Source organism: Excalfactoria chinensis, chromosome 1 (genome assembly GCF_039878825.1).
Source record: "Excalfactoria chinensis isolate bCotChi1 chromosome 1, bCotChi1.hap2, whole genome shotgun sequence".
In the NCBI taxonomy this organism is placed as follows: domain Eukaryota; kingdom Metazoa; phylum Chordata; class Aves; order Galliformes; family Phasianidae; genus Excalfactoria; species Excalfactoria chinensis.
In genome coordinates this window covers 174,328,445-174,351,004 of record NC_092825.1, presented here as the reverse complement: position 1 = coordinate 174,351,004, position 22,560 = coordinate 174,328,445, and the positions used below count along the sequence as shown (strand labels likewise).

Sequence of the window (22,560 nt, the reverse complement as noted above, 5' to 3'; positions counted from 1 at the left end):
GGACTCCCCAGCCTTCAGCTGACATGGCACGGGGTAAAAACCCTCCATAGAGAGCGGAGATTAACCGCGGCGGAGACTGAGGGAACCGTGGCTGGGCGAAGCGAGCGGGGCTCTCAGCCTCCCAGGGAGGGTTAATACACGCGGCCACCTCCGCTCGCTGCCGCCTCACAGCCCCGAGCGGTGCCCGCCATCCCCTCTCCGGGTCTCGCACCGGTCCGCCGCTCCCGCCCTCAGCCATGGGCGCTTCTCAGGTGAAGCGCCCGCCCCCGGGCCGTGCCCAGCCCCCTCGGGGCTCCTCTTAGCCCCGCCCCGGGCCCTCCCCGGCGGCTCCGGCGGGTGTCGGGAGGGGCAGCGGGAGCGGCGGGGCCGTTAAAAGCCTTCCCGCCCGCCCGCGCGTTCAGTCAGAGGGGTCGCCGCGCGGCTGGCGGGCGGCAGCGATGCTGGAGAATGGATCTCTGAGGAACTGCTGTGAGCCTGGCGGGAGGGGTCACTTCGGCTCGGCGGAGCGAGAGGCGGCGGCGGCGGCGGCTGGAGGCTCCCCGCGTCCCGCCTGGGTGGTGACGGCTCTCTCCAGCGTGCTGATCTTCACCACCGTGGTGGATATTTTGGGCAACCTGCTGGTCATCGTGTCCGTCTTCAAGAACCGCAAGCTCAGGAACTCAGGTAAGGCAGAAACGGGAGCCCGGAGCCGAAAGGGTGCCCCTGTCCTGAGGGGAGGAGCCCGCCTGTGGGGAGAGAGTCCAGAGAGTCCCCATCTGTCCCCGTGCAGACTGGGATGTGTGCGGGACCTCCGGGCTGTGCTCTAGCAGGAGGAGTGCAGGTCTTAATGAGGCACTGTGTGCTTCTTGTGGAGCTGCTGCTGCTGGGGGCATCGATGTCACGTATTAAACAGTGCTCAAAAGTAAGGGAGGAAGAAGGAACTTGCCCGGAGCACTGAGGTGAGGTGCGTGGAAAGTGGAGCTCCAGCTCTGGGCTGCCCATCAGATTTCGCCATGGTCCTTCATGATATCGTTGTTTTCTTCTCTGCCCATGTGTCCTTCAACCCAAATAAAGTGTTTTCCTTCTTTTTGATTCATGGCTGTAGTTGTTTTGTTTTGTTTTGTTTTCCCCTTTATGTGCTGAAAAGTGGCTTTGTATGTTTTGTGGAACTTTTCATCTCTGCTGGGCAGGTTACACCTGCCTCCAACCACAGCGCTGCCAGTTGTACCCCTCAGGCTTCCTTTTGCCCCTCCGACTTGTTCTGTCAGATCCACAGACGGGGCTGTGACCCCCGAGGTGCCCGCAGCTCCCTGGGTGGGCTGTCTGAGCCATTCTGACACCGATGCCTGCTTCAGGTCCTTGTTCTGTGCTGCGTGCCCATGTTCTGGACAGCAGGACCTTGCTTGAGAGCTGTGAAGCCAGATGCACAACTGTTCAACTTCATGCCTAACAGAGCCTTACCGAGGGGAGGAGGAACTTGAATTTCCCGGTGTTTTTTTTTTTTCTTTTCTTTTTTGGATCATAGTTCCTCCAGCACTCCACGTGCACTGTTTCAACAGCTCCTACTAACTGGAACTATGCACTCATTCGCCCTTGTTTTAAATTACATGGCTTTTAAGAATATCATTACCAAAAGAACAAGATCCTCTCCCTGGGGAAGAAATGGGAAAGGAGCTGCTGTAAGCACTGGGTGCGGCGTTTCATCTGGTACTTAAGCTGCGTGCTGTAGAGAACTGAGCCGTCATCGAGAGCACCAGAGCAGTACCGAGGTGAGGACAGCGATGCCCGGTGCTGAGCTGGGAAAGGGAGCACCCGCCAGAGCTTCTCTTCCCCCGGTCTGGGCTCGGGGAGGCTCACGATGGAAATGCAGCCGGTCCCAGCCATCAACTCCCGGCCGAATGGGAAGCAAAAGGGGGGTTTCCTCCGGACTGCTTCCCTCACTCAATGACAGCAGAGGGAGGAGTTGGACTGAAAGAGTTCGATGCTTGGAAGAATCAAGATGCTGATTAAAGTGTTCCGTGGTGTCTGAAGGCTGATGAAATATGACATGGTTTTCTTATCTAATCCGACCATATACTATTTTATCTCCTTTTAGTGACATCCTTAATGTGATAGCACTGACCCTGTTTCATTGATCACTTAATCTTTGATAAGTATCCTGGAGAACAGCAGGGAGTTCCTTCAGTGTAGACTTCATAAAGTTAAAGAACTTAAAATTGCCAGTCTCTAGCTTGCCATCAGGGAGGGATGTGCCTTGGGGATAAAGCTGAAAGGAGACAGGTTGATAAAGGTACTCAGAAAATTTTGTAAGTAGTGAGCAGAGGCAGAGAACAGTGCTGTTGGTGGGGAGAATGGGGAGGTGGTGGAGAGCTGAGGCAGTGCTCAAGAGCCCTCAGACAAGGAAAGATGTGCCAATGAGTGGACATAGGGCTGCTCCTTTCTGAGCCAACTAGAAACATGTCAGTACTGGCAGAACGTGGAGATGTGTGGAGAAAAAAACATGGAATGGTGAGGGAGAAAAGACATGCAATTAATTAGTCTTGTCTCTCTCTGACGTTGCTTATTACAAGGCAAAACCAGTAGAAAGCCTGTGGGCAGCAGAGAGAGGGGCTAGATGACTGAATGAAAAAGGAGTGATAGCACTATGAATGCTTGATTCTCCCTTGAAGTAGTTTCTGAGAGAGATTCTTTGGGAGGGGTGAGAGTAGGGATCTTTCAAATAAGCCACTGGTTTATAAGAAATAAATTAAGCAGTTCTAACTGTTTCTATAGTAAAAATAGCAATCCTCCATTCAGAGAGCAAACCAAGGCTTTATCATATTTTCAGGACTTATCAGTACTGCTCTGTTTAGTGATTTACAAAGAAAACTGATTGTTGCAAACAGTTTAATTACTCATCACTCTCCTTAGAGCCTGGTCAAAAGCTAATCTTCTTCATGCTGGTATATAGTATGAGACACAGAATTGAGTGGAATAAGATGACCTGTTAACCTTCAGGTTGCTAAGTGTTATGCTCAGCAGAAGAGAAATGGAGAATGGTTAGGACTGATGTTAGAGTTTGTTTTTTCAGTTCTTGAACAGTGGGAATGTTGCCAGCCATACAATGGAAAGACTGTTTCATAGCACACAGAAGCTTCTTTCCTACATCTAGATTTGTTTTTGGAGGAGGAGGGGGAGAATTTGTGCAGGCTCTTCCAAGTAGTGCATAGTATAATTGGTATGAATCAACATGCTTGTCTTACATAACTGCACCCAGCCTTTTTGTGAGAGGCTGAGCAATTTCTGATCTCTAAAAGTGACTGAATTTACAGAAATTAATGCTTTTATAATTTCTAATTTTAGAGAGGAAGTATCTTAGTCCAACACACTGGAAAATGAAAGAAAACTATGTATGTCAGAATGAAATAAATTAGCCTGTCTTTCTATTTGACACTGTGTACTGAATTTTCAAAAGTGACTATTGATTTTGTGTCTTCATTTAAGTACGCCCAATTGGAGGCAGCTTTTAAAGCACTAAACTTTTCCAGTGCTAAAGTTCATGCATGCTAAATAGGCATTGCTGAGTGGTCAAGCGTCCTGAAGGTGTTTCCAGTCACTGAAAATCACTAGATGCTTTTAAGAATTTCAGTATACTTCTGTATAGGCATAGCTCTAACCATAATATTATAGCTGGTGTAAGAGCCCAACATGATAGAATTCTGAAGGTAGGAAATGACAAGGCATCTCTCGTGGGAGGGAGATAGAGCAACCCATTTGTATTTCAGTGGCCTTAAAACCAGTGCAGAATCAGTGGGAGACGAGAATTAGACACATTAACTCAAATATCATTTCAAACAGTAGTGAAGATTTTGAGACCCTTTGAGTTCAGCAGAAGGCCTAATATTAACCTTGGTGCACTGCCAAAGAATGCATTAGCAGAAAGTGATATTTCTAGTGCATTTTGTCAGCACACTTTAATCTCTTCCTTTACTACTTTCCTTTTTATATATAAAAACTAACACAGCACAGTAAGACTGATACCCTGTCAGATGGCAAGGTGCTGTTACAATGCAAATTAAAATTCATGGTATTTTCCCTGCATGTGAACATAGCTGCAGTTGCATGTTAATTAAATCCAGTAAGTGAGTTTGTGTGTGTGGCTGTAGGGATGGAGGTTCTACTCATATGCATAGGCATGAGTACAAAGTAAAACATTCCTGCACATAGAATTGTGATCTTGAAACTTGTCTTCCTACTAAATAAAAACATCCAGTAGTATAATCAAGTCTTGTACTCTTTTTTTTTGTTTTTTTCCTTGCTATTTTTCTTTCTGTGGACTTCACATTTCTATCTGTGGTATAGTTTTCCCCATTGTTACATGCTCTTTTCAGTTATTCTTAAAATCTTTGGATACAGCAATTCAAGTTCTATGGGACAGAGGACAGCCATCTCCTGGGGGTGGAATTTATATCTGCTGATTTTAGAAGACTGCAGTAGAGATACTCATGTCTGAGCTTCTTCCTTTAGGGCTCCCTTTAGAATTAAAGTAGAGAAGTAAATATTTTTGGGACGCAATTCAGCCAACTTATATTTTGATGTCCCCATTAGTTTGGCATGATTCAGATCACAGAAGCATTTATTTCTTTCTACTTAGAAAGAATTAGGAGGAACTACCTCAGTGTAGACACTTACCTTGTGGTGGGATGAAATAAACATTGTGTAATTCTTCTGGTAACTTGCTAAGTTACATTTCTAAATCAGCACATTTTTCCTCTCCTCACTGCCAATCCTCCAAAAGTTCCCACTGATCCAAATAAGACTGATAGAACTTCAAATCTTTCCTGCGTCCTGAAACCATTTAGTATAATTGACTTTTAATGTCAGCTGTGATGCTGAAAATAATGCATTTTGATGAGCAGAAAGTGGGCACTTACTGTTTTTTATTTCAGAGAGGGCCCTGCCTAACAGAACTTCTGTACTCCTCACTTCTTGAACTCTGGATCTTAGCTCTGGAACTGTGTGTGTGCGTGTGGCCAGCAAGCCTTCACATTCTCTCATGTCCAAAACCTCTAGCCTTGAAGCTGCTTGGTACTGAGCAGTTCATGGGGGCACGATTTCAACATTCACACAAGTTCATTGAATCCTGCACTCTGGGCAGCCCGGTCTGGTGGTTGGCATCCCTGCAAATAGCAGGAGGTTGAAACTAGATGATCACTATGATCTTTTTCAAGCCAGGCCATTCTATGATTCTATAATTTATCTCATTATAATAATTCTGTAGTTCAAACTTCTTTTAAAATTTAAGTTTCTGCATATTTGGTAATTTATAGTGTGTATAGTCATGGTATAGATGACTCTTCTTGACACAATACCTTGCTAATACATCTTTTTCTTCGGCATGTTCAGTCCCTACCGTTACTGTTCCTTCAACACCTGGCCTAATGCCTCATACTATTATAATTCATTCACGCTCTACTCTTTTAGTCCTCAAGAAAAAACAGATCTTGACATTCCCCATACCAATACAGGGTCTCAACTTCATGTTGTCACATGTTATTTCTCTTTGTGTTCTGTGACCTCATACTTCTGAATCAGAGAAAGATATTCCAGTGAAGGATATCTCTGGTACAACAGTTTTCTTTCATCACTGTCCAGGCAATAGTAGTAGCAGGCTGTGTGATACCATGGCAAATAGGCTTCCAAAGCTAGATCAATTTAGAGCAACTTCCCAGATACAGAAACTCTAGCATTATTAAGTAATGATGATCAGATTTGTGCAGCCTCTTTACATTAGCTCATTCTGATTTTTATTTCATTTTCCTTTACTTGCATTGTTGTTTCTTCTTTCCTACCAAATGTCTTTTCTGCAGTTTTTTTCTACACTTTAGATAAAAGATTGCAGAGATTTCTCGAACCGTTCCTCCTCTCCAGATTATTCCCCACCTTAATTTTAGTTGCCATGTTAGCACCTACTCAGTAATAGACAAATGGATCTTCCAGAGGTGAACTGTTAGTATGTTATTTTTCTCATTACTCCCTAACTAATTGTTAAAGTTATGGCAAGCCCTGCTCATGCAAAATGAAACAGCAGTTGTACTTCCATCGCACCAAGTGGGTGCTAGGAGTGGGTACAGCTCTTCCTCCTGGGAAGAGTAGTCAGCTCTTTCTTCCTGAGAGGAGAGGTCACATTCAGACCCTTCTTAAACACCCCACCTGTAAATTGAAAGAACTACCAGCTATTCTGTGAATATTTGCTTTCATCTCCCTGAAAAATCCAGTTCAAACATGCCCTCAGAGACAAGAAATTAGAAGGACCTGTCTCTACAGCTGTGTATGCAAATTCCTATGTGTCTTAGCAGCATTCCCTGTATAGCCAACTCTCTTCTGGACTCTGGACATTCTTTTCATTTTCAGTACTCACTGATTGCATGAGGCGTGACCTCTCTGCAGTAAAGCTCTATTCTTGGGTCAACCAGCAGAATCTCTTCAAGGATTCATGATGCTCTTTGACACAATCGGCCAATGAGCTAGAAGACCAAATCTACTCACAGGGAGCCAGCACAGCTTATTGTAAAAGGCTGTCATTTTTTTCAGCTGCTCTTAGTTGATAGATATTTACAAGGTAGCTTAAACCATTCTATTGAGGATATTATAGGAGACTGTTTTCAACTGAAACTGAATCAGTGACAACTTATTCTCTGTTTTTAGGAATAAATCCTTACTCCTATTCCAACTCAAACCTCACCTGAGTAAAAGAATATGCTCAGGTGTGTTCCAAATTTTAGCTTCTTATAAATTATCCTTTACAAGGAAATACTGCTGTTAAATCCACTGCCTTGTTCTCAGGAATACATCTGAGAATAACTACTTTATGCTGGGCTAATAAAACTACAACAGTTTTTTCCTTTCTGGAAAGGAAGAAAGATTGTGGTGGTGCACATCTTCCAACAAATCATGCCCATTCTTGATATAGGCATGAAGTAGATTTCCAGCAAAAGCTAATGAAAGTCTGTCTAAACCACTGTGAATGCAACTTTGTTGTCATTCTTAACTGCTCTTGTAGATCTAATATACTCTTTTTAACAATACTGGTAAACAGTGAGCTGTACCAGAATCAATGTTTTCCTGACATACGCCTGAGAAAGGTCTTGACCTAACAGGAGATAACATTAGCCTAAACACATTCATTGAACAATGTTATTGATTGCTAGAATCTATATTAGTGGGATTCTCTTTTAATTATTTATTAATTATAAATATACTTGGTTATGCTGCTTAATATATGCTGCTTAAATTATGTCTTAAAAAAAAAAATATATATATCCTTCTCATAAAGTTACTAATTTTATTTGGCCACTATTTATGAACTTTATCAGAATTTAACTTCAATTTTCAGTATTTAAATACATATGCACCAGGGTATGTTTAGGTTGAATATCAGGAAAAACCTCTTCACAGAAAGGGTAGTTAAGCACTGCAATAAGCTCCCCAGGGAGGTGGCTGAGTCACCATCCCTAGATGTGTTTAAAAACCATTTGAATGTGATGCTCAGGGACATGATTTAGCGGAGGGTTGTTAGAGTTAGGGTAGTATGGTCAGGTTGTGGTTGGTACTCAATGATCTTTAAGGTCTTTTCCAACCTGAGTGATTCAATGTATGAAGACTATGCCAATACTGCATCACTTCCACAAGCATCATCTTCTTTCTGCCATTTCTGTCACATTTTTCATGTCACATCTGACATTTGTTTTGTTAGATTGTCAGATTTGCACAATGAGGGCAACAATAGCTGTCAGGAAATATCATATGCAACCACTGGATTTGGCAGTCTGACTAATAAGATAGGGATAATATCTGCTTAATACATCAACCTTGTAAATATAATTATGTTAACAAATTACAAGTTCAGATCTAACATTGAAGGGGAAAATATAGCCCTGCATAAAAGACAGGAACCTATAAAGAATATCCTCATATCTCTAATGTTTGCTTATACACTGGCTGAAATTCTCAGCATCCTCTTGTACTAAAAGCAATTAATTTTTTCCAATTATCTCAGTATACACAACATTTAATTTGAGTTCAAATAATGAAAAAGACCTTACGTCAAATTGCTATCACCTAAGAATATTTTTTATCTAATCAGTCTAGGTATTTTTATTTCTTCTGCCTCATATCTTGGACTGTCTTTATTGGAGTAAAAATAATCTACTGTGTATTAACTGCATAATGAAAAACCTGTGGGTTTGTAATGATGCACACTGTGCAGATCCTGGCCCTGGTGCTGCTCACCAGGCTTATAATCTTTGGGGCTCTTTTTTCCGATGTTCTTAGAAGTAGGCAATTCTGTTCAGTTTTCCTACTGACAAGGATTTAACTAATCGTAGAAGACATTTCCAAACGCATGAAGGACAAGAAATTGATTGGTTGTAACCAGATTGGATTTACAAGTGGCTAATTATGCTTATCCAATCCTGATAGCCTTTTACAAATACATGATTAACTTGGTGGATCAGGAGAGAGCAATAGATGTTGTCTACATTGACTTTGTTTGGAATTTTGACACTCTCCCATAACGTCCTCTTAAGACTATCTGGCAAGGTAGGGGTTGGACAGGTGCACAGTGAGGTAAACTGAAAACTGGTAGAATGACTGAGTCCAGAGGGTTGTGATCAGCTGCACAAAACTCAGCTGGATACAAGTCTCTAGTAATGTTCTTCAGGGATTTTTGGGGGGATCAACAGTGTTTAATATCTTCATTAATGGCCTGGATGATGAGACAGACTGTACCCTCAGCAAGTTCACAGTTCAAGAAGATCATCAAAGTAGCATATGGAAAAGGGTTCTGCAAACTGGGTAAGTTGAGCCTATCTCTGAATGTCCAGATCAGGAAGGAAATTCTGACCCTGCCTAAGCCAATGGGAATTGGCTTTCCAGACTCTTTTTGTTAGGATCTCATGCTTCTTCCAGCTTTCTATGCAGCTGTCTCAATACTGTTCCTTGCCTCCCGGGTCCGTAAACTTTTGTTGGCCCAAATTCTCTGTTTGGCTCAGACAATTATGTCTAGTTAGAGATTGTCCAGATTCTGCTGCCATATGGAATATGAAGACAGAAGCATAATCAAAACAAAGAAACAAACTCCCACCTGCTCTAATCTGACCAAGGAACTCTCTCTCTTTGTTAGTGACTGTGTTTTTTCTACCTACTTGTTGGCAGATATAATCTTAGATACAGTGAGTCAAGTAGAACCCTCATCCATGTGCAACATCAACACAATCTTCCCCCTATTCCCTAGCAAAAAAATTAAATCTGTTGTATATCTCTGTTTTATTGGAACAAGTCACCCTAAGAGCCTGTTAAATATCTATGGTTGGAATTAGTCAAATCCAACTGGATAAAGCCCTGAAAACATGCTGTCATTGACCTATCTTTGAGGTGACTTGGACTAGATAATCCCCAGAAATCTCTTCCAACTTCAACAATCCTGTTGTTATATTTCTATGTCAACCACCCTTCATTTGACTTGCTCGCCAAATCACAACTCAGCCTGAAGTGAGCTTTTTCCAGTCTTTTTGCAAGACTTTACCGGTTCAAGGAAGGACCTAAATTTAGGAAATCATTATGGTACACTTTGATTAGATTAAGTTGAAACACAGACAAGACAGTGCTTTAGGAGAGCATACATGATCCCTTTCTTTGAAACACTTTATTTATTCATCTGTTTAAATGTTGTTTACAAACCTATGAGTATCATTATAAGATGAATCATACAAGTGTACTTTACTTTAAGACTTTGTTTCCAAAAGAAGCAGATGGCACAGACTGACAACAGCTTCGGAAGACATTCAACTCCATACGCATGTGCAGTGATGAGGCCTTCTAAAAGCTAAGAACAAAAAGGGTAAGACTCTTCCTCACTGAAAGATACCATTTTAAATAACTACAAGACTGTCTTAGGATCACCCAACATGTCTGGGAGTTGAATGCAGGAACCCCTTACTGTATGGGGCAGCAAAGCTGGTTTATATGTACATGCTTCACTGGTGCTTGTTACTCGTATGTCTCCCACCTGCTGAAAGTCCTTCACTGGAAGTCCTGCATAACAGTTTAACTCACAATACAAATGTATGTTCTCCTTTCTAAAAGAAGATGGAAAACACATAATCCTAAGAACCTGAACAATTTTTATTGCTTTAAGAGAGAGAGAAAAAAGCATTTTTATGTTTCATGAATTTGGCACACATTCAGGCTAAAGACAGTAGCAAAATCAGTTACTATCTGTTTTCTGAGCCTAAGAGTTTTGAGGAAGGTAACAGAAGATGAAGTAGCCTTTCATAGAATTGTAGAATGGCTTGAGTTGGAAAGGACCTTAAAGACCATATAGTTAATCTGAATAAAATTTTAAGTTTATGTGTTGTATTTTTTTGTTGTTAACAAAATAACAGACTACAAAATGCTACATATTTTGCTTTTTGTATGTGGAATGCAGTAAAGTGTTGAGAGACCAAAAAAAAAAAGTTATTAGCAAAAAGGTTATCTAGCAATTTACAGGATCCAACTGGATTGTACCCTTACTGTCCAACAACTTTTCATATTGGCCCCTTTGTCAGCAGCAAATGAGTTTTTATACTTGCTGCTTTTCCCGTAGGTTTCCTATTCTCCCTCACTTGAAGCAATCAACAGCTGTGATTACTTCAAGAGAGGAAAATTAAGCTGATGCTGTGTACTGACAGATACAAAAAACACAACTCCTTTCATGTATTACTGGGAAAAAAAACAACAGTATTTTATTGTTATTCAGTGATTGTATTCAGCAATTGGAGGTTTATAAGCTAAGCCATCAGTGGTGCCCGCAGTAGGAAGCACTCAGAATAAGTCTGTCCTCTGTCTGAAAACCTATGTTCACTCTCAGCAATGACATTCTCTTGATAACTATGGGCCCTTTCCCCTTCCATGAAGGCAATATCTTTCAGTGTAAGGGCAGTGGTATAATGGAACTTCACTACTGTGATTGCTGCAAAATGCAGCTCAGTTGTGGGTGGATAGAAATACAGAAGAAAGTTATTCACCCTTCAAACCTTCTCTCAACAAAAATGGTCTGGTTGTGTAGAGCAGTAGCTGGTAAGAATCTGAGTGAGGATGTTGCACCATAACACCTCAGATCAGTACAACACAGGAGATGTAGAGGAAGTTTTGCTTCCAACGAGTGTCACTGAAACATAAAAACCTAATCATAAAAGCAGTTGTGTTGGTACAGACCAAGGACATAGCTAGCCTCATACTTTAACTATAGATGTAAGCAGACACTCATGGGAAAAAAAAAAAAAAAAAAAAAAAAAAAAAAAAAAAAAAAAAAAAAAAAAAAAAAAACCAAGAACAGAACAACCACATATATTTCCTCTGTTTTCTCTTCATTTTTACATGAACCACTTCCAAAGTGGTTTTCTGGAAAGATCTCCTGCATCTGTCTATCTCAGTTTCAAACCTGTTAAATCAAAAGATTTTGTTACCTTAAGACAGGCTTATGAGGAGCACTTTACATTATAAGCGATAACCTGTGCATTCTGTTTCCAGGGTGAAATTCTTGACCATAGCCTAGAGACATGCAGACATGCATGAGCTTAGACACACAGAGAAACCCAAGAAGACCAGCAGGGCTGTTGAGTAGGGCACTCTGCTGGGACTGTGAGAGACATAGGCCTAACTTCTTTTACAAATAAAAGGTCTTCTAGCATGTCAGTATCCTAACTACTAGGCAACAGCTGATTCTCTAGAAAAGGCCGTCATATATCTTCAGCTTCCTCTTTTCTCTTGGAAAAATGCATTGTATCAGGAAAGTTCATCTAGTCTCAGAAATTATCAGGAACCCACAGAAATATTTATAACCTCATAAACGTACTATGACTTGCCATCAGACTTTTGCTCTGGAAGAACGAGACACTTGCTTTTGCCTTCTGCCGTGTTAGTAGTAGATGTATGATTTATTGTCTCTGCTTTGGCTAGTGCACTAGGTGGCAGTAGAGAGTCACCACCGTCTGTGTTCAGTCTGTATGCTTGCACCAGAGGAAAACACAGATTAGCAAAATTATAAACCTATAGGTAACAAATCTAAAGACTTTACTAAGTTCTTAATAGCACAGCATTAAAAAGATTTTTTGAACCTGGGTTTCATGACAGCAAACTCGGAACAAATAGCAGTGCTTCCTCATTTAATCAAACCGAAAAACCCAAAGATTTGCTCCCAAAGGTATACACATATCGTGCCGCTAAGCATGTCAAAGTCCCAATCTCAAAAACATACCAAAAAACAGTGCAATCTAGGTGCACTTTTCAGAAACACTATGTTGAATGGATGTCAGGGTAAGTTCTTTACAGACTGAGCGATGATGTGCTGGAACAGGCTGCCCAGAGAGGCTGTGGATGCTCCATCCCTGGAGATGTTCAAGGCCAGGTTGGGTGGGGCCCTGGGCAACTCAGTCTAGTACCATTTCTGGAGGTTGGTGGCCCTGCCTGTGGCGAAGGGACTGGAACTTGATGAACCTTGGTGTTGCTTCCAACCTAATCCATTGTATGATTCTGTGACACCTGAGACCTACAGCCTAAAATTCAGCTCCTGAAAGTGTAGCTTCCAGCTTCAATTTCTAGGTGCAATGTAGGCTAGAAGACCAGATCTGTCCCAGTCCATCAGTCACTAAGCTACAGTCTCAGGCTACCTTTTACACACTGAGCCTCTTGCGCTGTGAATCCTGTATATTTTGCATTGGATACAATTTAAGAAAGGGATGTACAAAGCATTCTCCACTAAAATATCACAAAGTGAGGTATTTGTATCATTTTTTCTTTAAATGAGGAATGACTCTTCTCTTCTGCATAATTTCATGGTGCTTTTATCCAGAAAGCAGATGAGTATGGTTTAAGCCTTATTCAGCCTGTACTCCAGACTTCTCTTTGAAAACTGACAGGAACTGAGACTTCTAATTTTCAAGGGTGTCTAGGCCTGAATTTCTTCTGAACAGAAAGGTCTCTCAAAGCTAACAGGGAGCTTCAGAAGAATAGAATAACTCATCCAGTAAATATTCCTTTTATGTTCTGTGTATAGTAGTACTTCCAGTGATGGTAGATAATTTCCCTTAAACGTAGCACAGAATAACTCAAATTCACCAAACTCACCAAATATTTTGCACAGTTTCATCACAGTTTCATAGAACATACATTCCTAAAAAGAAATAATGTTTAATAGGCCAAAGATTCAGCATCAATTCATCGTTTACTTTTTTTTTATTTTTCAGTCTCCAAAATACCTCCATTCTAGCAAAAACTCATCACCTGTCCCTTTCCATTACACCTGTCTGCTATATATCCCAGAAGTGTCTGAAAGCATGCAACAAAACAGCAAAGGAGTTTGTCACTGCTTTTAAACAGCTATATTCAATGAAAACCCAAATCCATCTGGCACTCTCTTGAAGCATTATGTTAAACCTTCTGTTAGTAACACATTGCTGAACATTAGATTACATTTGTAAGCCTCATCAAAGAATACCCAAGGCTCTTGCTTGTAATGTCACAGGAAATCCGAATGTCAGCATGTGAAAGACTTAATTCTTTGCTCCAACTGCTATTAGTGTCCACTTCTGCTGGCTTCATTCCCACTGACATGAGTGGATTTACAACTGAATTAAGCTGTCAGGACACGTTCAGTTCAGCTGCTGAAGACCTGCCTGGATGGCTGGGCCCAAAGGGTAGTTTGTGAATGGCATTCAACTGGGGGGTGGTTCCCTGGTATGAATAAGGGAATCAAGTGTACCCTTGTTAAGTCTGTGGCTGATACCTCATTATTCGAGAGTGCTGATCTGCTTGACAGTAGGAAGATTTTGGAGAGGGATTTGTATAAGCTGCAGTGATGGGCTGTGTCCAGTTGTGTAGTATGCAACAGGGCTAAATGCCAGGTGCTGCACTTGGATCCCAACCACCCCATGCAGTACAGACTCAAGGCAGAGTGGCTGGAAAGTTGCCTGGCAGAAGAGGACCTTGTGGTGCTGGTCAGATGTATGAACACAAGCCAGCATTGTGCCCAGGTAGCTAAAGAGGCCAATAGCTGTCTGGTCTGCATGAGAAATGGCATGGCCAGAAGTAAAGGATTGTTGTGTAGTCTGCACTGGTAAGACTGCACCTCAAGTGCTGCATTGAGTTTTGGTCCTCTCACTACAAGAAGAATTGGAACTGCTGGGATGCATTCAGAAAAGAGTAATGTAGCTGGTAAAGTAACTAGAAAACAAAAGTTATGAGGAGCAGCTGAGGGAAGCGGGCTTGTTTAGGCTAAGAAGAGAAGGCTGAGGGAAGACCTCATTGCTCCCTACAGCCACCTGAAGGGAGGTTGCAGTGAGGAGGGTGTTGGTCCCTCTAGTCAGGTAACAATTATAGGATGCAAGGAAATGGTCTCAAGTTATGCCAGGAGAGGTTTAGAATGGATAATTTTAAGAATTTCTTAATGGAGAGGGTGATTAGGCATTAGAACAGATTGCCCAGAAAAGTGGGCATTCCCTGGGGATTTCAGGAGATGTGTAGATGTGGAACTAAAGGATATAGTGTAGTGATGGGACTTGGTAGGGCAGGCTCATTGTTGGACTTGATCTTGAATGTCTTTTCTAACAACTTGAATTATTTTATGATTCTATGGTATATTCTTCCTAACAAATTGTGAGAAAAAGTAGAGTGAACACAGGTGCTTTAAATCAGATTAAAGGGATCTCTATTTAAACCAACAGTGAAAACCTGCAGGAGCTTAAATACTTTTAAAAAATAATAATAATAAAAAAAAAATACAGTGAGGAATGTGAGACTTCCACATGCTGTTAATATACTCCAGTTTTACTTGCTTGACACTAACCGTGTGATGCTCCCACTTCTGTGGTTTCTTATGTTCCAAATCAACACCTGGCAATCCAAGGTTATTACACAGCTGCAGTATCCCATGAACAACAGAGAATTAAATCACGGTGCATGGTTAACACTCAATTCCACTTTCATTTTTCTTCAGCTGGGATGTAAGAAGCATCAGCCTTTCTCAGGGGCAGGTAATACCTCCCTGCATGCTCTTTGAGCCAAATAAGCTGGGGCACTCTGGAAACTGAAACAAAAACCCACCCAATCCTTCATTCTGGCTACCTACCTGGTACCAGTTCTTCAGTCTCCCCACAGTCATGTTTTATTTTCCACATTAAAAAGCAAAATTTCGGAAGACTGGTTTTCTATTTCTCTCCCCTAAAGCCAACCTTGAAATGAGCTGCAAGAAGCATAGAAGTTACAACTCTCTGGGAACTTCTGATTGGTCAGAAAAAGGTAGGTGTCACTGGCAGTGAGAACCAGCAATCTAGGCCAGATCTTTCATTTAAAAGCCACAACCTGGACATTCAACAGAAGTTCTGACCATCTCATTTATACAATCCTTCCAGAAAATGTGCCAAAAATAACTGAAATTTCTGGAGGGATTATCAGCTAAAGATAAAGATCCACGTGTACTCATGTTTAAGAAAATGCTCCAGGAGTGGGACCAGCTACACAGTTCTATCACAGTAGTCATCTGTTTTGCAAAAATCTTGAATCCTGAAATGCAGAACTTACACCTCATGCCTTAATTTATCACTCTAAATGGTCTTTAGGAGAATCTATGGCTTTAATGATTTGCCTGAGCAGTCTGGCCCTTAGTTTTGGTCTCAGAGCTATTCTCATACATTTGTGAGTTGACACATAGACCCGTAAAGTCATTTTTATACCAATTTGCTCTTAGTTGATTATGTTTATGATTTATCTGGTCCAAACCTCGAGACTCCTCCAATACCTGGAGCTCAGAAATGATTCAGTCTTGGACGTAAAAAGATGCATGACAGAAGTTCCATGCAACAAAGTTGCGTAGTTTTTATTATAAACCACTAATTATGAACAAGTGGAGTTTGAGAAGGGATAGTCAACTCAGCTGAAAGACTGACTGTTTTCTTCTTTTGCATATGCCTTTTTGATCTCCACCCATGTTGATTTAGACTCAAAAGCAGATCAAACCAGACATTTGATGTAATGAATCCTGGCTTAACATGCTTTGGGATTAGCGTACTGCTATTTCTCTTTGTCTGAAGGTAAGATCAGTTCATTTAAAACTTGTAGGAGCTATGAAAGTTCAGACTTGGTTGGGTTTGTGGGTTTTTTTACATCCAAATATAATTCTAGTGTTTGCTTTTTTATTGTTGTTGCTCTTGTTACATGCAACAAATTATTTTCAGTATTTCACATTCTTATTAATAAGAGGTTTTTATTTCTTACATCCCTAATGGCTCCTTTGAATTTATGGCAATTCTCCCATTTACTTTATTGTTCATTAAAAAGGCCTAAGTGGCAGATAAATTATACAAGCATAATTTAAATAAAGGGAATAATGTTAACATAAAAATTACATTTGATTTCTATTTCAAGTAGTCATAAACAAAAATTGTATGTTGCTTAGCTTTCATACTGAGCTTCACATTAGGATCTTTATCAGAAAGAGGTGACTTCACAGCCAAGGAGGGATGTTGTATGCGTATCACTTGAAGAAGTATCACTTGCAGAAATTTGGAGCTGTGATTGAGGCAGTAAAACATATTTTTCCCCTTTAACATGTTACAGTAATGAACTAAAGGATTAGACTCACCTTGAGTATTTTGTGACCATTTTAAAATCAGAGGAAATAAATAAAAGCATTATATATGCTTATGTGTTTAATGTTTATATGTAAGTAACTTACAGAATGAATGAAACCACACATCCCTGAAGTGATACCTTTGACTAGATGGCTGTCTAGGTACTGAGCACAGACTCTGTTTTTGTGTGTCTATCACAACAAAAAAAGCCAAGTGTCTGGCAGAGGAATGAAATAGAGATTGGAAAATGTAGCACTAGAGATATGATATATAGAGATATGTATGGACAGACAGTCTGTCATTCTATTGTTTTCTCGAATATATAGGCACTAATGTGAACTCTGCCAAAGAATGATTGGCTGCATTTTACAAAATAATGAAGCTCTGTTTTCATTAAAGTGAAGATCTTGCTTTTTCTTCATGGTACAGATTAATACTTGTAGGTAATTGTCAGAAGAATATTAAAAATAAAAATTAAATTAATTTTAAAAAAACAAAATACACCTCTTAGTTCTTCTCATTCTCAGCTGGTATAAAAGACTAGTTATAGATGCAGTGCTGGATATTCTAAAGGTTTTTAAGCCCTTAAGTCTAAACAATGAGCTTTCCCAATAATGTCGGTTACTCCAAAAGGAATGCCTCTATTTCCATGGAAATGACAACAGATGCAAAGAGCACAATGACAGTATTTGATAAAACAAATTCTCAGCTAAAAACACTATTTTTTTATGTAGTCATCAGCCTGTGTGCTGCTCTCATAAAAATCTGCATAGCTGTCTGGAACATGGCTTGTCTTTCATGTCACTGCTGCCACTGCTGAAATGCACCACTCACCACCTCAATGTGCTCGTGTCCACTGTTTGGGTCTCCAGAAATGTTCAGCATGCATCAATGAATGTCAGTGGGTGCCTTTTCTTTTCCATAGTGAGAATTCAATTAAACACCTTTACTTCTTGAGTACTTCCATGTCAAATGTCATTCTGTCAGACTGCTCCTCTGCTGCCCTGTGTCACATGGCAACAAAATGTAATGAAAGATTGGTGGGAAAGGTCAACCTCTACTGCTAACATACCACCAACATCCACCTCTAATATCATGAGCCAACATAAAGAAATAGGAAACATGACTTTCAGAACACCCCTTGTGTGTTCCACATGAAGACGTAATGAAGTAAGAAATCTGCAAGAATAATTCTAAATTTTCCACAGAGGTTTGAATATGAAAATGGAAGGATAGAAGAAATATCCATAGTCATCAGTTCTTGGTATTACAAAAAATGCCACTAGGTTCTTCATTTGCTATTCATTCACTATCTGCCTCTCTTCTCAGCTTATATTGTTGCTTAACTCCTTCCTAGTTTGAAAGTAGCAAAGAAAGAGGCATTGTGGCATTTGTACACCCTGATGGGCAGAACAGCAGTGGATTATTCAATTAGGGTATTTAGAAATTAAAGAGAATTATAAACCATCCAGACAGATGAGCTATCAAAATTTAAAACAGTACAGATATGTAACTTTCTGAGTCCTTGCCTAGATGTTTGGTGTCTGGTAGGTATTTCTTGTAATTGAGTGGTCTTTCCATTCCAGTGAGCAAATGCGTTTCTTATAAATGAATATAATCATCTTCAGTCTCATGAAACTGAAATCTAGTATCTTATCTATTGGGTAAATTATCAAAACAATCATTACAGCTAGATGAGCTTTCTGTTGTTTCTGTTTTGTCAGATAACCCAAGGTTTCGTCTTTGATTACTCTGTGAATGTTATTAAGGTCATTCAGAATGCTGTTTCTTAGTTGCATCAAGGAGCACTTACTTTCTCAAAGCACATAAAAAGCATCTAGGAAGTCTCATTTTCCAAAATGTTGATTACAGACTTATTTTTGAATTACAGGAGTTTCTCTCCATTTTTGTAGGTTATTAATTGCAGTTATATAATATTAATCTTCATTCTACAGTCAGCCACATAGAAAGACAAAAAACTTTGGACCTTACTTTGTGGCACACAGTGATAACACCAAAACCTTTAAGCAGCCATAACAGTAAAAAACTGCTCAAGGCCATTAGAGATAGTGTACTGTCTTACTGTTGTGATAAATATGCCCTTGTTCCTTTATCAGTATCGTGTTTTATCATAGTTATACCTAGAAGAGACCTTTGAAGTTCCTTCATCCTTCCTGTTCTCCAACCACAGCCAGTAGACCAGTGCTGACAAATGTTTGTTTTGTTTTTTCTTACTACCTCCATCACCAGGCACTAAACAAGATGTTCCAGCACCTCCTTCCTCATGCCATTAATTTATTTATTTTTTTCCTCCATATCAAGTCTGAAACTTTCCTGTTGTAACCAAAGCTTTTTTGTGTTCAACACAAACCTGGGAAAGGATTATATCCTTCCTGACCCACTTACCTGGAGATTGTTATCAACTACCCTCCAGTCTTCTCCCTAATTTATTAATTCTTTCTTCACAAATGATAAAGCTAGTAAGTATACATATAAAATAGCTCTTATCAGGGTTTACCAAGTCAGTTAACTATAGCTGTAAAAATACTTGTGCACTTTACAAGTACATATTGAAAGAAAGGATGCTACACTTATTACAAGGAAACGTCTAAAATAAGTTCTTCACCTTTATTGAGATGAGCAAAGTTTCTGTGGCTAAGCATTGGTAACTGCTCTCTGTTAAGTTCCCTAGCTGGTGTGCAAATTCTGATGCTCATGGCCTTTTCTTAAAATAGAGAAAAGAGATCCCCATTCCTTTGTTCTGATTAAGAAAGGTAGATTTGCAGGAGCAGGTGGAGAAAAGAGTGTACAAGTGAAATTCTGCCATTCTGTAAAACGTAGTCCTACAAGGTTCTGTCCCCCAGCTAATGGCATCCCTATCCATAGCAGTATTTCTCTGTTTAAAATTAAATGTTTTGAGAACTACTTTGCTAGATGAGAACAAGAAATCTCAGAATTTGTAAGATGAATCAGCTAATTGCTCTTTTCAAAAAATAGTTATACCACACAGTTTTAAAAGGTGTTGTGTCTTTTCCACTTCAGTTCATGCAGTGTAGGGCTTGAAGCAAAAAAAAAAAATTAGTATTCAAACCAAGAATGCTACCAAAAATCTAAAGTTCAGAGCGCTCCTGGGAAGCCTCTAGAGAATTATTTCATAAAAATCAGGGGAGTCACTACATGTCATGGTAAGGCTCTCATTTTTCATAAATATAGTTTAATATGTCACCATTTTATTAAAGTTTCCTTAAGTACAACATTTCAAAATTTCAAACTGATTAAAAGGGCACTGTTTAAAGACAGTACATCTCAAGCATATCACTAAAATTTCTTTGAACATAATCAGAAGAAAAGGCCTAAAGGCTTCTTCCATACATTTGAATGCTTTCTTTCTCTTGCAATTGCACCTTTTTACTATGTGCATATAATTAAATATACCTTTCTACAGAAAGTAGTGAAGGCAGTTCACTCTTTCTTAGTCAATGCAGTGACAAAATAACTCCAGTATGGCCATTCATGCAGAAAATTTCTATGTTAATCTATTACGTATCCAGACAGATTATGTATAATACAGCACATCCTTCTAATTCCAGTCAACAGTTTTTGTATATCCTTCCCCTTGATAAATTTCAAGGCTGTTAGTATTCTAGTTATAGATTAGAGTGATGTAGTAGCCTGCCTACCTAGTGCTTTTTAGACTTTTTTCTTTCCTTTTATCCTTGTTCTCCAGGTGTGGAGTTAGCTATACTGAAACAACACAAGCTTATGTAATGTCTTACTATGTTTATTAAAGTTCAAAATGGAAGGGAGAGTATAATCCATTCACCAAGCAACTTGAAACATCATGTTGCTGCAGCTATCTCTATGGTGGCCTAGGCTGAATGACAGAATTGCTTCCCCTACAGATCCTATTGATCTTCTATACTTACTGCTTGCCAACATCACCAATACTTTAACGTTGCAGATATCCAAAATAATATGGTTCATTTTCTTCATGTTCACAACTGTGCTTTCTTTCAGACTTACGTCTATGTATCTTTCTTTCTCCTCAGGTAATGCATTTGTGGTGAGCCTGGCTTTGGCTGATCTGGTGGTGGCCTTGTATCCATACCCACTGGTGCTCTTAGCTATTTTCCACAATGGATGGACTTTGGGTGAAATGCACTGTAAAGTGAGTGGCTTTGTGATGGGACTAAGTGTAATAGGCTCTATTTTCAGCATCACTGCAATTGCAATAAACCGATATTGCTATATATGTCATAGCTTTGCCTATGACAAAGTGTATAGCTGTTGGAACACAATGCTCTATGTCTCCTTAATCTGGGTATTAACAGTAATTGCAACCGTGCCAAATTTTTTTGTCGGCTCCTTGAAGTATGATCCACGCGTCTATTCATGCACGTTTGTTCAGACTGCAAGCTCCTACTATACAATTGCAGTTGTGGTAATTCATTTCATCGTCCCTATTACTGTTGTGAGCTTCTGCTACCTTCGAATTTGGGTCTTAGTGCTTCAAGTTAGAAGAAGAGTCAAGTCAGAAACAAAGCCAAGACTGAAACCAAGTGACTTCAGAAACTTTCTTACCATGTTTGTGGTTTTTGTGATTTTTGCCTTTTGCTGGGCACCTCTAAATTTCATAGGACTGGCTGTAGCCATCAATCCTTCAGAAATGGCACCAAAAGTTCCTGAATGGTTATTCATTATAAGCTACTTCATGGCCTATTTCAACAGCTGCCTTAATGCAATAATATATGGACTTCTTAACCAGAACTTTCGGAATGAATACAAACGTATTTTAATGTCACTGTGGATGCCAAGGCTTTTCTTCCAGGACACATCCAAAGGAGGAACTGATGGACAGAAGAGCAAGCCTTCTCCTGCTTTAAACAACAATGACCAAATGAAAACTGATACCTTGTAAAGGGGTGATGGTTAATTCAAAAGTTTGTCTTGGAGATCTCCAATGACAGAGTTGCAATGTTCTCTAGTTGTTCTTGCTTACTCTGGGAGACCTTCCACTTGGATGGTACTTTGTGACTGGAATACTGTCTTCTTGGTAAAGCACATTGCTCGCAATTCCTAATTTATACAAGATATCAATTGAAAATACATTTCAAAATTAAAGCAGCAGATGAGTGCAAACTATTTTGTTTTTGAGAGTTAAATTCTACTTCATGGCACATGAGGCAAGCTTTTACTCCAGTAGGAACCTGGCATGCTTTATCCAAGGTCAGGATTCAGTTCTCAAAAGGTGCGGTGAAGGTACGTGTTTATGGGCACAGCAGCTCATCAAGGCTGCAGAGTGATATTTTATGTTCAGTGATACAGAGCCAAAATCTTGTCAGTGGTGCCCAGTGCCAGGACAAGAGGCAGTGGGCACACACTGGAACACAGGAGGTTCACTCTAAATACTAGGATGCATTTCTGTGCTGTGCAGATGATGGAGCACTGGCACAAATTTCCCACAGAGGCTGTGGGGTCTCCTTGGAAATTTTCCAGAGCTGCTTGGAGATGGTCCTGGGCACTCTGCTCTGTGTGGGACAGAACTGAGTTATGGTTGCATCAGTTGGACCCAGAGGTCCTTTCCCACTTCCACTATTCCTTGATTCTAAGAGAAGGTGCATCAAATACTTTGTTTTCCATACATAAGACAAATATTAGACTTCTGTGCAAGTACTGGTGGCAGTAGTAGTAGCTATGAATCACACTTATGAATTGGAATGAAGAGTGTTGGTATTAACATCAAAGCCTTTCCTGACCAGTTTCTTCTTATGTGCATACACTGTTTCCCTACTTTGTGATAATGTAATATAATATAAATATCTTATTTTTTTACATATATACTTTAGGCAAAATTATTTCTTTTAGATAAAATTGAATTTTCCCTGTGCCCCGTTTACTTACCTCAAAATATACAACTAAAGTAACTTGATGC

General features: G+C 40.0%; 1 protein-coding gene across 1 annotated transcript; it reads left to right on the top strand.

The window, feature by feature from the left end:
- The first annotated feature begins 303 nt into the window (after positions 1-303).
- Positions 304-21,764, top strand: MTNR1B (melatonin receptor 1B). Its single transcript, XM_072345728.1, has 2 exons — positions 304-663; positions 20,678-21,764. The coding sequence occupies exons 1-2, from the start codon at positions 438-440 to the stop codon at positions 21,544-21,546; spliced, it is 1,095 nt and encodes a 364-aa protein (XP_072201829.1). The 5' UTR covers positions 304-437; the 3' UTR covers positions 21,547-21,764.
- The last annotated feature ends 796 nt before the right edge of the window (positions 21,765-22,560 follow it).